The 14799-nt window shown below is 43.1% G+C and overlaps 1 protein-coding gene across 1 annotated transcript in view; it reads left to right on the plus strand.

The window, feature by feature from the left end:
- Positions 1-14799, plus strand: part of CA10 (carbonic anhydrase 10) — a 485650-nt gene that overhangs the window by 452317 nt on the left and 18534 nt on the right. Inside the window, exons 5-6 of the mRNA XM_030296817.1 lie at positions 8750-8845; positions 13368-13440. Coding sequence (XP_030152677.1) covers positions 8750-8845; positions 13368-13440 — 169 coding nt within the window. The remainder of the gene's footprint in view (positions 1-8749; positions 8846-13367; positions 13441-14799) is intronic.

The following is a 14799-nucleotide window of genomic DNA, read 5'->3' on the forward strand; positions in this document are numbered from 1 at the left end:
ACATGGTGCATGAGTGTGAGTAGAGCGTAAATTCTACAGGCATAGGAACTACATGTAATCCCAACTCTTACCACTCCTTTGAGCAAAGCATCTCATGGAGGCCCGGTGTCCCCATGACTCAAATGGACCTAACGGCACAACTCATGGAATTTTGCGAGGGTTAAATGAGGTGATGTTACTGCTGGTGTTATCTCTCTCATAAATAAGTGTTCAGCAAGTGTTGGTGATGATTATCAACAAATGATGATGGTGACTAATGTCAACAATAACATCCAGAGCCCATGCGATTGTACCAGCTGTCTATGGCTTACATCTGTTCTGATCACACAGTACTTAGGCCATCCCAGCTGTAAAATATTTTGAACCTGACCCTGGATGAGAGCGCCATGGAGCAGAGAGGAGCTGCACTTGATGCTCAAGGTCAGTGATTCATGGAGGATGTCCTCCTGGAGAAGCTGAGGCTAAAACTGAGCTGTACGGTAAAGAAGGGTAGGCAAGATCTCCTCTGTCTCCACTCTGCCCTGGGAAATCTTTCAAAAACACACTTTGGGTCAAGTGATTTCTTCCTTAAAACCAGTGACTTCCAGTTGCACTTGGAATAAAATCAAAGCTCTTTACCATTATCAGCAAAGCCCTCCATGAGCTGGTCCTTCACCCTTTCCCAGCCATACTCAGCCATTTGTCCCTACCCCTTTGCATAGGCTGTTCTCTCTGCCAGCTAGGAGCCTCCCTCTAGTCTTGTATGCCCAGCTCCTTTTCGTCATCAGAACGCAGCTTGGATGTCGCCTCTGCAGACAAGCCTTCACCAACAATACACTTCCTGACCTTTTTCCCCGCTCCCACATGCCCTCCACTACTGCCGTCCACTTTGCAAGCCAAAGTCTTGTTTGTTTCCTTCAAAGCTCTTGATACTATCTGAAATCATCTCCAGGAGGTCAAGGACTTCATCTGTCTTACCCAGCTGGCCTCGGCATGCAGTTGGCCTTCCAAGATTTTTTGAACAAGTGAATTCCAGGTCCCTGTAAAGGTCTGAGTGAAGCAGCTTGTTCTGGGATGAGAACACAAGGTTCAAGCTAGTGCCACAAGGAAGAGTCCCATGAGTTCACGAAGGACTTAAGTACAGAGAATGTGCTGGACCCTGGTGTCAGGCTCTGAGCCGCATCTGAGCATCATGAAAAAAACCAACAATACCTTATTTCATCCTCTAAGATAGCTATTTCTCAGCCTTACATTTCCCTCTACGAGGGCACCCATCTAAATTAATAAGAAGTCAAGATTATAAAATAATTTCCTGTAATCCAGGGTTAACACTTCACATGGTAATTCCAATGAGGCTGGCAAAAGCCCTTGGGGCATCTCTTTAATGAATAACTAAACTTGGTGCTTAATTAGCATGTCACTAACAGCCCCCAAAGAGTTTGTGAGCAGTTTCCACATTGTCCCCTCTTGTCTTCGTTTCCTTGCACTTGCTAAGAGGTCAAACATCCACTTGCTATCCCTTATTTCATGTCAGACACTGATTACCTTGAGTAAACCCCAAAGTTGAGTCTCAAGCCATACCTGAGTGCTCATGCAAATTATTAAAAATTCTAAATTTGTAGGCATTGGGTTTTAAAATATTACCTGTAACTGGCAAGAAGTAATCCATAGACATCCCTTTCAGAATCCACCTGCCAATCTAACTAGCAAGCTACACCCTGTACGTGGCTGCTCCCCCACCAACCCAAATCGACAGCAGGACCAACAGTAGACCCTCTTCCCCCACCCCACCCACGCCACGCACATTGTGAGTGGTTAGTGGGTGCTTGATTGGCATCCCGGTGCCTGGCTGCAGACGAACAAAGCAACAGCTGCAGGAACTATAATTGCCACTGAAGGGACCTGGAAGGTAGCTCTTTTTCACAGAGAAGCCCTACTTATGGTACGTGAGCTGGTGCAGGCCCCATGCATCTTCTGCTCTTTGCTTTAATGCCAGAATTGTGTCCTGACAAGTGGAAACAGGAAGCCTGGCCACTGCCAAGCTGCCTCGTAGGGTCTTCTGGGGCTCCTGACAGTTCTGAGGCTTGGGAGTTCCCACTCATCCCAAACACATACACATTCTGAGGCTCCTACGGAACACTGTCTGCCTGAAATAGCTGCCTCCTGAAAGTATGCCCTCCCTCCCTCCAGGCTCTCCCTGCTTTAATCTGCCTTCTTACAGCCCATGCTGATTATCTTACCCTCTGCTCAGAACCCTTCCATAGGTCATCTTCTGGGCCTTCTATGATCTGGACTCAGCCCACCTCCTCACATACATAATTCACATACCCCTCAACCCAGTCTAAATGAACCAGAAGAGCAGGGAACAGCCAGACACGACAGGGCTCTGCCAGCCAACAAACAGTGTCTGCTAAACCAGTGTTTCTCCCAAGTTTCATGTGCATTCAAATCACTGGGGGTTTGCTAAAATGCAGATTTTCATGCAGGAGATCTAGAGTAGGGCTCAAGACTCTACATTTCTAACAAGTTCCCTTCTGGAGGCCATGGAGCTGCTGGTCCCTGCAGTACACACTGAGTAGGAAAGCACTATGGATCTTTTTAACATCTGATTTGTATGCCTTGGGAGGGGGAATATGCTGTATTCAAAATAGCTTTATTTTAAGATTATATTAATTCTGTAAAATCACCATTTTGGTAGATCAAAAAGTCAATTTCATATGGTTCAACCTAACGTAAGAAGCGGGCCATCAATGACTCCTAATAGGAACCAGAGCTCATGATCTCAGAATCCTAGCCAAGTTACCTTGGAACAAAGAGGAGGCAAGACATCAGATCAAGATGCCAGATGTGTCGACTTAAGCTTAGAGCAGAGCACAGCCTCACCCCTATATTTACCATCCCCTTTCTCACAGTCCCTGGCCCCTACAGAATGCCACCCTGTGGGCCTCCTCGTGGCTCAAGAGACTTCTTCCTGCATTTTTCAGTCTTGTAATTTGGAGAGAAGAACCACTCCACTGGACTGCCTTCCACTTCCCATCTCTCCAATGCCAGGTTCTCAGAACACGCTGAAATTTCAAGGCATACCCTGTAGCACTGGCACTTCCCCAGGTGGCTTTGTAGGTCACCTGGTGGGAAGATCTTAGCAGATGGCAGGATGTGTTTTGATTCTCATTAAGAACCTTACTCAACACTGAAGGGTGGTGTGGCAGGTCCCCCACAGCTCCTGGTTCTTCCACATGGCAACACTTCTCCACCTGCAGAAAGTCCTGGCTGTGTGTGTTGGTGAGTGGGAGGGAGGAAGGCAAATGATAAGCATAGGCCTGAACAACCTGCCTGGTAAACTGGCAGACCACACTTGCCAGCCCCTGCCTATGGTTGACTTTCTGATTGCAGAAGAGCTGCTGTATGACCATCTGCCACCATTGGCAAAACGCACAAGAAGTGAAAAAGCAATATGCACGTAGGATATTTCAAGAGCAGCAATACCGTGCTCCCTCCATGAAAAGCTCTACTGACTCAAGATGTTCAGGGTTTTCTCAGATCCAAGGTTCTATCCACGCGATTGGGCATTGATGGGATGTTGATGCTCATTGCTTATGTTGCACTGGTTCTCCACTTCAGCTGCCCACTAGCTGGAGAGCATTTAACAAATCCCGGAGCTCTGTCCCCACCCCAAATCAATTAAATCAGAATTGGGGGAGCAAGCACAGGTGGGTATTAAAAGCACCCAGGTGATTTGAATGCACCCTGAAGGTTGCAAACCACTGTGTTAGAGGTGGTTTATCTTTTTAAGTTTATTTATTTATTTTGAGAGAGAGGGAGAGCATGAACCAGGGAGGGACAGAGAGAGAGAGGAAGAGAGAATTCCAAGCCAGCTCCACACTGCCAATGCAGAGCCCAATGCGGGATTCAAACTCACAAACCAGACACTTAACCAACTGAACCACCCAGGCACTCCGGTTTTTTCAAAAATCAAAGAAAAGCACCTTTTTCCTTTTTTTTTTGTTTTTTTTATCATTGACTTCCTTAGCTTCTGAAACTTCACTTCCTTTTTTTTAATGTGTTACAGGATATTGGTAATAATGAATACACTTAAACTTTTCAGAGGCACAAAACCATTTTACATACACTATCTTACTAGATTCTCAAATCAGCCTGTGGAAAATGTTAACACCACTACAGAGAGATATACGCTGAGCTTGCTGTGACATTGTTTATCAGAGAGAAGAAAAAATTGAAACAACCAGAAAGCTAGTAAGAGGCTAGTAAAATGTGTTGTGGGGCATTCGTGCAACAGAAAATTGTACAGCTATTGTAAAGACTTAGGTAGCTCTGTACACACTGGCTTATAAAGACAGCCACAAACTATTTTTAAATTTAACAAATCAAGTCCACAATCATACTTAGAAATGATTCCATTGTTACTGGGTTTATTCATTTTTTAACAACTTTTTGAGTTTTCTTTGAAATGTAAAAATTGTATATGTTTAAGGTGTGTAGCTTGATGTTTTGATATATGAATATACTTTGGAAAGATCACCACAGACAAACTAAGTAACACATCCATCACCTCTACATAGTTACTATTGTGCGTGCGTGTATAAAGATTTAAGAACTGTACTCTTAGCAAATTTCAAGTATACAGTGCACTATTGTTAACTATCATCACCAGGCTGTACTCAGAGCTCCTGAACTCATTTATTTTGCATAACTGAAACTTTGAACCCTTTGACCAACCTCTCATTTCCCCTCCCTCCCCCATCCCTTGACAACCACCAAGCTATTCTTTGTTTCTATGAGTTTGACTATTTTAGATTCTTTACATAAGTGAGATCAGACAGTATTTGTCTTTCTGGGTCTGCCTTATTTCACTTAGCATGATGTCCTTCTGGTTCATCCATGTTGTCACAAATGGCAGGATTTCCTTCATTTTTATGGATAAATAATATTCCATCTTATTTTCCTTTATACAGTTACTTTATCCATTCATTCATCAATAGAAACTTGGGTTATCTCCATATCTTGGATATTGTGAATAATGCTGCAATGAACATAGGACTGAAGATGTCTGTTTGAGATCCAGATTTGCTTTGGATCTATACCCAGAATGGTATTGCTGAATCAAATGGTAGTTCTATTTTTAACTTTTTGAAGAACCTCCATAGTGTTTTCCATGATGGTGATATACCAGTTTACATTCCTATCAACGGACTACAAGGGTTCCCTTTTCTCTGTATCCTCACCAACACTTGTGATCTCTTGTCTTTTGGACCATAGCTATTCTAACAAGTGTGTAGTGATATTTCATTGTGGTTTTGATTGGCATTTTCCTGATGACTGTTGCTGTTGAGCACCTTTCCAGGTACCTATTGGCCATTTGTGTGTCTTATTTTGAGAAATGTCAATTCAAGTCCTTTGCCTATTTTTAACCAGGCTATTTGGTTTTTGGCTAATGAGTCGTATGAGTTCCCTATATAGTTTGGATATTGACCCCTCATTAGATATATGGTTTGAGAATATTTTCTCCATCCTATTGGTTGCCTTTTCACTGTTTGATTGTTTCCTTTGCTGTGCAGAAGCTTTTTAGTTGGAGACAATCCTGCCTGTCTGCTTTTGCTTTTATTGCCTGTACTTTTTGGTGTCATGACCAAAAACTCATTGCCAAGAAGCTTTTTCCCTGTGTCTTCTTCTACTATATTACCATTTCAGGTCTTATCTATGTCTTTAGTTTAAGTTAACTTTGATATATGATGTAAGATAGGGTCCAATTTCATTCTTCTTCATGGGATATCCAATTTTCCCAACATCTTTTACTGAAGAGACTATCCTTTGCCCATTGTGTATTCTTAGCATACTTGTTGAAGATCTGTTAACCATAAGTGTATGGATTTATTTCTGGGCCCTTCATTCTGTTCCACCAGTCCATACATGTTTTTATGTCAATACTATACTGACATAAAATTATTATAGCTTTGAAGTATATTGTGGAATCAGGAAGCTTTGTTCTTCTTATTCAAGATTGCTTTGACTATTTCAGAGTCTTACGTGGTTCCATATTAATTTTAGGAAGGTTTGTTCTATTTCTGTAAAGAATGCCATTGGAATTTTGATAGGGACTTAATTGAATAGTAGTATGAACATTAACAATATTAATATTAATTTTTGCAGCCCATGTGCACAGGATGACTTTTCATTTATCTGTGTCTTCTTTAATTTTCTTTCATCACTGCTTTATAGTTTTTGGTGTACAACCCTTTCACTTCTTTGGTTAAGCTTATTCTTAAGTACAGTTGAGCCTTGAACAATGTGAGGGTTAAGGGTACCAACCCCCATGAAGTCAAAAATCCCTGTGAACTTTTGACTTCACACAAACTTAATTGCTAATAGCCTACTATTGACCAAAAGCCTTACAGATAACATAAAGTCAGGTAACACATATTTTGTACATACCTGTGTTAAGGTAACAGGTAAGCTTACCTGTGTAAGCTAGAGAAAATAAAATGTTATTAAGAAAATCATAAGGAAGAGAAAAAATATTTACAATATTGTACTGTATTTATAAAAAAAAAAAACAAATCTGCATGTAAGTGGACCAGCTCAGTTCAAACCTGTGTTGTTCAAGGTCAACTGTATTTTATTCTTTTTGTTGCTATTGTAAATGAGATTGACTTTATTAATTCCCTTTTCAGATACTTCATTGTTAGTGTATAGAAATGCCACCAATTTTTGTGTACTGAATGTGTATCCTGCAACTTTACTGAATTCATTTATTAGTGCTAACAGTTTTTTGTTGTGGGTGAATCTTCAGTGTGTTCTACATATATGATTATTTCATCTGGAGAGATAATTTTCCTCCTTTCTTTCTGATTTGGATGCCTTTTATTTCTTTTTCTTATCTAATTGCTCTGCCTAGGACATTCAGCACTATGTTGACTAGAAGTGGAAAGGTTGGGTATCATTGCCTTGTAATGGATCTTAAAGAAAAAGTTTTCAGTTTTTCCCTATTGATTATGATGTTAGCTATGGGCTTTTCATATATGGCCTTTATTGTGTGGAGGTAAGTTCCTTCTATACCTGCTTTTGTTGAGAGTTTTTGTCGTGAACGGATGGCGAATTTTGCCAGATGCTTTTTCTAAATCTATTGAGATGGTCATGTGGTTTTTATTTTTCATTCTGTTAATGTGGTAGGTCACACCAATTGATTTACATATGTTAAACCATCCTTGCATCCCAGGAATAAATCCTACTTGGTCCTGATGTATAATGCTTTCAATGTGTTATTGAATTCAGTTTGCTAGAATTCTACTGAGGTTTTTTGCCTCTGTGTTCATTAGGGATATTGGCCTATAATTCTCTTTTCTTAAAGTCTTTGGCTTTGTTTGGTATCAGGATGATGCTGGCCTCACAGGTTTGCAAGTATTCTCTCTTCAATTTTTTGGAAGAATTTAAAAAGGATCAGTATGCGTTCTTCTTTGAATGACTGGTGGAATTCACCCACAAAGCCATCTGGTCCAGGGCTTTTCTTTGTTGGGGGGTGGGAGATTGATTACTACTTCAGTTCTCTTTATTTGTATTAATCTGTTCAGGTTTTTATTTCTTCTTGATTCAGTGTTGGTAGGTTGTGTGTTTCTAGGAATTTATCAATCCTAGAAAATTTCTAGGATCCTAGATGATCCTAGGAATTTATAGATCTTAGACCTATATGATTTCTTAAACCCTACATGTGTATCTGTGTGTGATCTATAAGCATAAAAAATATATATCTGGAAGGATAGATGCTAAGCTGTTAATAGTCATATTGCTTGGGCTAGGATTACACAAAGGTGGAGGGAAACTTTTTTTAGTTTGTTACAAATATTATACCTCCATGATTTTTTAAAAAATCTATTTTAAAATCACAGCCTGAGATGAATTCTAAGGAGAAAATCACACCTGTTTTTCAGAGGAAGCAATCAAGTCTCAGTGAGGTAGAGTAAATTATTCATATGGCTAAAAATTGGTGGGGCATTAGTTGAACATGTATGTGTGCTATGTTTCAAAATTTCTTAGAAAATAATTTTCGAAAAATTAAGTAAAAGAGGGAAACCCTAGTTTCCTGGAGCCAAGATCCAAGACTCCATGTGCTACCCACACTAACTATGGCACAAAGCCTCAACGAGCAGAGTGCTGACTTTCACTGAGCAAGGAGGGAATTGAGTCCCACACGGTCAGATGACCTTGGCAGACTGGTGCATCAGGAGCTTCAGCCATCACTCTCTCTCTGTCAGGACTTCAGCATTTCATAGGCTGGCCACTGTCCTCTCAGAGTCACTGGGCTAACTCAGAACCTAACCATTCCCTGCTTGCCCAAGGCCATGAGGAAGATTCACTCAGTGCCAGTGACAGCTGTGGATGCAGCCGGGAGAGCGCGTCCACCCCTACAGGGCAGTTCTACTCCTAATAAGGGAAACTCACTTTACACACACTTTAGGGGGAATGTCCTGGGTTGGAGCCAGAGCCAGATGGGCACTGAGCTTATTAAAGGCATGATTATTACCAGAAAACATTTGCAAATATGTATGGGTTCTTTTCTGTGTGTGTGTGTGTGCATGCATTACACACACACACACACACACACACACCTCCCTGAATTGCTTTCAATTACAAGATTGCCTTTACAATTGTTCTACAATACACCTTATGGTGAACCCTTCTGTAGGGTGGCTATGCTGTGCCTCACACCTTTTCATGTGAGACTGTTGTTCTTACTGCTGTTTTTCCCTCCTGCCAGGTGCAGCTCATCCACTATAACCATGAGTTATACACAAATGTCACAGAAGCCGCAAAGAGCCCTAATGGATTGGTGGTAGTTTCTATATTTATAAAAGTAAGTGTCTTTCGTTCTTTCGTTCTTTTCTTGCCATTCCCACCCCAGGTCGGAATACCAGCTTAGTCTCTGTTGGATCTTAGAAATAACAAAAGGGGTGATGTCCATGCCCAGGAAAAGCTGCAGGGTGGTGACTTTTATATCCATGAGATCTATGAAAAAAGAGGTCTCTTTCATGAAGATGCAACAAAATGATGGTTCTTCCATTTCATAGCATCAGGGGCCTGAGGATTTAGGCAGCCTTTGTCTCAGAAAGAAAAAGGGTGCTAGATCCAGGGACAGGCTTCAGGTCCCACATCATGCAAAAGATTCAAAAGGATGCAACAGAAAGGGAGGGGTGGCTCCCTGACAGCCCACAGGATCACACTCCTGTCCACCAGTTGCCCCTTGGAAACAGAGATGCAAGGGCAACGTGGGATGTCCCTCCCCTCCCTCACTGCCCTGAACAGCTCCCTCCAGCTTCCCTGAAGGTGCTCTGAACATCACCTCCCATCCTCCCCTTTCCCTCGTAAGTATCCCCAGGAGAAATTAAGCAAAGATCACCATGGCTGACTTTATGACATTCTTAGGAGACTCTACACCTCCCTAACAGTCAACGACAACGACAGATCTCCAGCCGTGAAAATTCTAAGTTGTTAAAAAAAAAAAATACTCCCCTTGAGCATTTTGACAGATATGGAGTGAAGCAGGTATGCACATTTAAAAGAAAATGGACAAAGAAGAAATGTCTTTCCAATTGGAAAAAGAAAGAGAGAGAGAGAGAGAGAGAAAACAAAAGGCATGTGTGACAGTTCCAAAAGTTGGAAGTTGCCGTGTCAGCCCCTTGGGAAGTTTTGGCCAGATCGTGAGAGGAGGTGCCCAGTTGGAACTTGGAATCTGGTGGATATGATCAATAGAAATCCAGCATTTGCTACTGGGGGGTTTTTAACAGAGTCCTCGTGGTGACATCATCACTGCTTAGGACAATAGGCATGGGGGTACCCCAGGCACTATACCCACTATTCCCTCCCCAAAAGCATCACCCTTTGCAATAGGCACATTGTGCCATCTGGTCATCCTTCTCCAGAGCCCATGCCACCTCCTGAGTTCCTCTCCCTCACCTGGTTCCCGTCAGGCCTTTTTTGTGGCCTGGGCAAAACTGTACATTGGGCAGAGGCATTTGTGACATGTTGGCCACCAAACTCCTGTAGCTTGTCATCGGCAAATATAGGAAGGGGCTGTTGGCCAAGGAAGCATATTTTTAGGCTGCCATGCCTTCTGAGTACCTGATGTGATGCCCCAAAGAAAATTGATCCTAGCACGGATCCTGCCAGTCCCTGCCCTACACCTCTTGGTGCTGTCACAGACCCTGTTATAATGAACACAGATTCCTGAATTCCAGGCAATGGAGATGTGTATTTTACAGAGATTTTATTACTTAACCCAAATAATGAGTCTGTGGGGTAGGCATTAGTGTCCTTATCTTGCAGATGAGGAAAATGGCTCAGAGAATCTTGGCTTTCCACCCAAGTGTATGTAGCTCTTAACAGCCCATCCAGGAATGGAGCCCAGGTCTTCCTTGATTTTAATACTATGACCTTATTCACACTATATGCCTCTGCGACAGAGCATGGAGAAAGCAACTGAGATGAAGAAGACAGAACATGATATTCATAAACATCTCCGCCACATCCCTATGCTACCCACAAGCACAAGGCCAATTCCCATATCCCCCAACCAGCCTCAGTCATGATATTGGTAACAGCTAGTGTGTTCATCCTGGGCCATGCTCATTGCTGTGTCACAATATTGCATCATGCATGCCTGGGAGCTCACCTCCTTCATTGGCTTTCCCGATGCCAGGGTTCCATGTCAGACAACCTGGGCTGCCCAACAATGCCCGTCCTTTGGTGGGTGCTTCAGCCTTGGCCCTTGACTGCCTCACTTTGCTCAAAGCACCTGAGTCAGCAGATGTCATCCTGGAAGCTCAGGCACATTACAGCTGACAGGGTGATTGATACTCCAGGAAGCCAGCCTCCTCAACAGCAAACTATGGGAGTGTTTCACCAGCTTTTGCAGGAGCACGCTGTGCACCAAGAATACTGACACAGGTCTTGGCTGCGTCCCTGCAGGTTGCTGGAGGAACTTCTGCCTCTGCCCCTGCAGTCAGTGAAAAGGTGAGGACTAGCCCCTGCACCTTCTCAGGCCAGTTTGGCCCCTAGGGATGCTTCCAGTCTTTTCCTGAGCAAAGCTGACACTTTCTGGCCAGACCTCAAACAAAATAAGCCACAGCATTTCTATCTTTGTCCAACATAATCAACTCCCAGATGCTTCACAGTGAGTTATCCAAGCTGAGACTTGTCATTTACTCATCCCGAAACACTGATTGAGTGTGGGACACAGGTGGGTCCTGTACTCAGCACGGGCCTAGAAATGAGATGAACCTAAGCCCTTAGCACTAAGGGCACACAGGCTCTGGTGGTCCTTCCCTCCTTCTGATTTTTCTGCCTCTTCTTCCCAGCTCCCTGCCTGGTAGGCAGGCATAGAAAATGAGAGGCCCCCACCTCTAGGTAAGCAGATCCCTAGAGATGGCACCCTGCTGAAAGCTGAGTCGTTGAAAGGTTGGAGTTGTTGGCTAAAATAAGGGAATTGTTTATCTGGGGGTTTTATTTATCTCTGTCCCCTTCTAATCCCCCATCCTTCCCATGACCACAGGGAGCTGAGGTTTGGCTGTGATTACTGCTCAATCACACACCATTAACTTCCCACTTAAGCTCACTTATACCCAGTACATACTTTATCCTCCCTCCCACGCCGTGAACACACTAGAGCCCACAAATCATCTGTGTGCACTTTGGAAATTTTTCAGTTATTTTTAATCAGCTTTTCAAAAGGGTCCAGTCCCAACGTTAGCGCGGTCCAGACTCACCGGGTACCAGGAGCCCAAGGCACCCACTTAAGGGGGACAGCAGATTCCTTACCTGCCATGGCAGTATCTTTTTGTCTCTCTTTTCATATGAATTGGCACAAACAGGTGGCTTCAAGCTATGTTTTAAATGGCCAAACAGGATGTCAAAGGAGAAGCTAAATTTGCCACAAAAGCTTCTGAGGAGCAGCAGTGTTTGCTTTGGGACTTCTCTCCATTTGGGGGTGGCTTTGAAAAACTCCACTGAGCATTGTCACTCACCAAGCCCCCCACCAGTGTGCGTTTGTCTCACCACAACACACCCAGGAAACTGTGTGGGAAAGGAGAGACAGATGGAGGGAAAATAAACAGTCTGTGCTTTCTCCAAACTAAAAATTACCTGTTGCTTACCTAATAATAATAATCATCATCTGCTACAATTTTTCCCGCCCTCAGAATAAATCAAATCTAAAATGCTGATGTGTCACAGCATCCAATTAGCAGCTGAGGCATAAATTGCAGAACTGAGAGAAGTAGGAGAGAAATGACTAGATGGATCCTCATACTTTGGAAAAGACTGAGTAGAAGGGAGGTGGTAAATAAAACAGTGTGCACAGCTATTTGAGGGCACATCACAGTCTCCAAATGGTGGTCCTCTGGCTTAAGACCCTCGAAGCTTGCCTTGTTCTCCCAAAGAAGGAATTTGGAGACCTGAGGGCATGGGTACAAAATGAGAACTGATCCCTGAACATCTAGTACAATGTTTGGCTTGTAATAAGCACTTGGTAAATATCGATTGGATGTATGGGCGCATGGATAGATGCATGGATGGATGGATGGGTGGGTGGATGGATGGACGCGTGGATGGATGATTGGTTGACTGAATGGCATGGCTTATGGTATATTTTATTCTTGTGATAATAAGCAGTGATATAAGGTTCTATAGTCTTAGAGAATTTTTTTTTTTTTTTAATACCTCTCTTCTGGGTACTCTTCTCTCTGTCTACTTAGATTAACTGTCCCTTTCCTGAAATGTCATTCCCTACCCTCTACTTAAAACTCTTTGATGGTCCCTCATCCCTACAGAATAAAGCTTAAAATGTCCTCACATGACATTCAAAGCCTGATATGAGCTAACCCCTGCCTACCTACCTCTCTAGCCTCACCTTTCATCTTTCCCCCGGAAGTACTTGCCTAAGTATAACTAGTTCTCACTCCCTCATGTCCGTATGCACATATTCTCTGTATGTAATTTTTTTCCTTACCCTTCCCTCCTTTTGCACACTCTACCAGCAAAGCACCTTGTAACTTCCACCCATCCTTCAAGACTCATCTCATTCCTTAGCTCCCCAGATGCCCCAGGTAAGTGAACTTCCTCTAATATCATCACACCTGTGATTCTATCATAGCACTCTTTACATTCTATTATGACCATTCATTTACTCACCTGTCTTCTTTCTCTAGACTGGGATTTCTTGAAAGCATAGTCTGTGTATTTAATGTCTGAATTTCCAGCCACCACGGTGTTTGGCACATGGTAGGCACTCAGTAAATATGAATGAATAAGTGAATGCATGGAGGCAGTGTTCATCCTGGGATAGTACTGCCCAGTCATTAATATTTTCTTTTCTCTCCTAGGTTTCTGATTCATCAAACCCATTTCTTAATCGAATGCTCAACAGAGATACTATCACAAGAATAACATATAAAAGTAAGTTTGGTTCAATTTCCTATACAGCAACTATTCTATAAAGGTTAGTCCTGTCTGAAGGCAGAAAGCCAGAACTGATGATCTCAGAGGGCCTCTTTCAGCTTCATGATCCTTTAATTCTCTAGAAAGTCACTCTGGAGAGTCAGGGTTGGCTAAGAAGCAGCTCATTTCAAAAGGACGTCCCCGGGGTGTCTTTGTCATCCACGCCTGTCTAAGGCGATAATGATTATTATGATGATGGTCATCGTTATCCCATGGATTGGTAATGAGCTGGGGGACTCCACTAGCTCACAAACTCCACCATGTCAGCTGGCCACATTTGGGGCTCTGCCAGTTATGTGATTGAAAAAGCATTCACCAGGTAGTTTGGATCCAACCTCAACATTTCCAGAGCTGGACCACATCTCCCTCTCTCTGTCACTGAGTCCCTTTTCAGGCCAAGGCAGGGTGGCATCTTTCTTCATTGCTATGTGTGATCTCCTGCTCTAGAGGACTCTGTCCATTTCCATGCCTTCAGGTTTCTAGAATGTTTTCTCCCCAGGATCCTTAAGCAGAAAAGAAAGAACATTGCAAAGTTGAAAGGGGAAGAAGGAAAAGGGAACTATTGTGTCTCCCAGAGCAATCCCAGAAGTTGCAGGGTCTAGGAAAAGTTATACCTCACACCTCGAGATGAAAGAAGCAGGACAGGAAAAACTATTTTTTAAATGAATTAGGAAGGAGCAGAAAAGTGGGATTCAGGTCCTGACTTTGTCCTTAAGCAAGGAGCCTCTTCATGTTAACTCTGTTTCTTCATTTATAAAGTGAAGAAGTTCAACTTCAGGTTTCTAGGGTCCTTCTGGGTCTGGGATTTTGAATTAAGCAATAGGTAGATCATGACTTCACCGAAGTAAAAAGCAAAATGCAAACATTCTTATACCCACATCCTTGCGGAGCACCCTTTCGCCAAGCCAGGAGCTCAGCTCTGTCTGCTGTTTCTGCTTCCAGTGGTGATGGGGGAAAGACAGAGTGAATGCTTTCGGGTCTCCGTGGACTGCTGGAAGGAGAGTATGGAGAACCCTTCCCTCATTCATTTATTCACGCATTCAGAAAACATTTTCCACACACCTGCCCATGACAGACACCAGGCAAGTCTCCCGAAGTATAAAAATGGCCAGACACCAGCCCTCCCCACAAGTGCTCACTGCCAAGTCACTTCCATATGAAAAGGTTGGGGTGTGGGGCAGTGGGGGTGACGAATGAACTTGGAGAATCACAGTCCCCCTAGATAGACATCACCTGGAAGAATGAGTCGTCTCCAAAACCTACCCGCCCTTCCTCACCAGAGCCCCTATGGAGTCCTCTCTCAGTATACACTCAAGT

This window comes from Lynx canadensis, chromosome E1, assembly GCF_007474595.2.
Source record: "Lynx canadensis isolate LIC74 chromosome E1, mLynCan4.pri.v2, whole genome shotgun sequence".
NCBI classification, from domain to species: domain Eukaryota; kingdom Metazoa; phylum Chordata; class Mammalia; order Carnivora; family Felidae; genus Lynx; species Lynx canadensis.